This window comes from Hippocampus comes, unplaced genomic scaffold, assembly GCF_001891065.2.
Source record: "Hippocampus comes isolate QL1 unplaced genomic scaffold, H_comes_QL1_v1.1 scaffold704, whole genome shotgun sequence".
NCBI lineage: Eukaryota > Metazoa > Chordata > Actinopteri > Syngnathiformes > Syngnathidae > Hippocampus > Hippocampus comes.
The window spans coordinates 7,264-8,425 of record NW_017804757.1 but is presented as its reverse complement, the minus strand read 5'-3'; the positions used below and the strand labels follow the sequence as shown (position 1 = coordinate 8,425).

The window sequence follows — 1,162 nt, the reverse complement described above, 5'->3', positions numbered from 1 at the left end:
GTTCCTGGTTCGTACGACTGGGGCTATCTGGTGACTAAAGTGGTGGCCGTGGACGTGGACTCTGGCCAGAACGCCTGGCTCTGCTATAAAGTGCACAAAGCTACCGACAGGGCGCTGTTTGAAGTGGGCCTCCACAACGGAGAAATCCGAACTGTCCGCCAAGTGACTGACAAAGATGCTGACAAACATTCAGCGACAGTCATTGTGAATGTGGCGGTGGCCGACAGCTTCCCTCAAGTGCTGTCAGAGTTCACTGACTTGAGCATGCACGACAAGGAGTACAATGACCAGCTGACTTTTTACTTAGTCTTGGCTCTGGCAGTGGTATCCTTTCTCTTCATCACCTGCTTGCTGCTTATCATATCGGTCAAAGTGTACCGATGGAGACAGTCTCGCGTCCTGTACCACTCCAACCTGCCAGTCATTCCGTATTGTCCACCACGTTACTCGGATACTTTGGGGACGGGGACTCTCCCGCACGTGTACAATTACGAGGTGTGCAGGACCACTGACTCCAGAAAAAGTGACTGTAAATTGGACAGAGCTGCTAGTCACAACGTGCTGGTCATGGACTCTGGTTCAACAGGGACCACCCAGAAGCCTTTCAGGGAAAAGAATATCCTGGATGAACCTGACTCCCCTCTTGAGGTTAGTTTGTAACATTGTCATGTGGAGTGCTCTGTATCTTTTTGGTTCATGACCTATTTTCTGGGTGCATTATAGTATCTCTTAGGTCTACAATACTCTATAATTTCCATCAAGGATAAATGTTAAAATATGAGAGGCATTGTTTCAATTCTCCTTGATTTCAGTTGCTTACTGAGAATAATATGCAGTGGGAGGGAAGTGGAGATTCAGCACCATGGAGAGCTACCCACGTACTCTTTCGTTCTCCACTGTTGAATACTTAAAATTCTAATTGTACCATTATTTTTAATATCAGTGGAGTGTTACTATATAATTTTAGTGCTGTCAAGTTCATATTTTAGTTGCCTTCATTACCATCTATTATTGAATGTTTGTGAATTGCAATCTCAAAATAGTTACATGAAAAAAAAACCTCTGCTGCCCCTTTGGGGACATTTGTTTTCATACCCTCAAAAATCTTTTTTTCCATCTCCACTAATCTCTGTCAGACATGCAGGATGTGATTACCAATGAA

At 44.4% G+C, this 1,162-nt stretch overlaps 1 protein-coding gene across 1 annotated transcript in view; it reads left to right on the top strand.

Moving 5' to 3' along the window:
• Positions 1-853, top strand: part of LOC109527934 (protocadherin beta-12-like) — a 7,320-nt gene extending 6,467 nt beyond the window's left edge. Inside the window, exon 3 of the mRNA XM_019890193.1 lies at positions 134-853. Within this exon, the coding sequence (XP_019745752.1) occupies positions 134-660 (527 nt within the window). The 3' untranslated portion in view covers positions 661-853. The remainder of the gene's footprint in view (positions 1-133) is intronic.
• Positions 854-1,162: the final 309 nt, after the last annotated feature.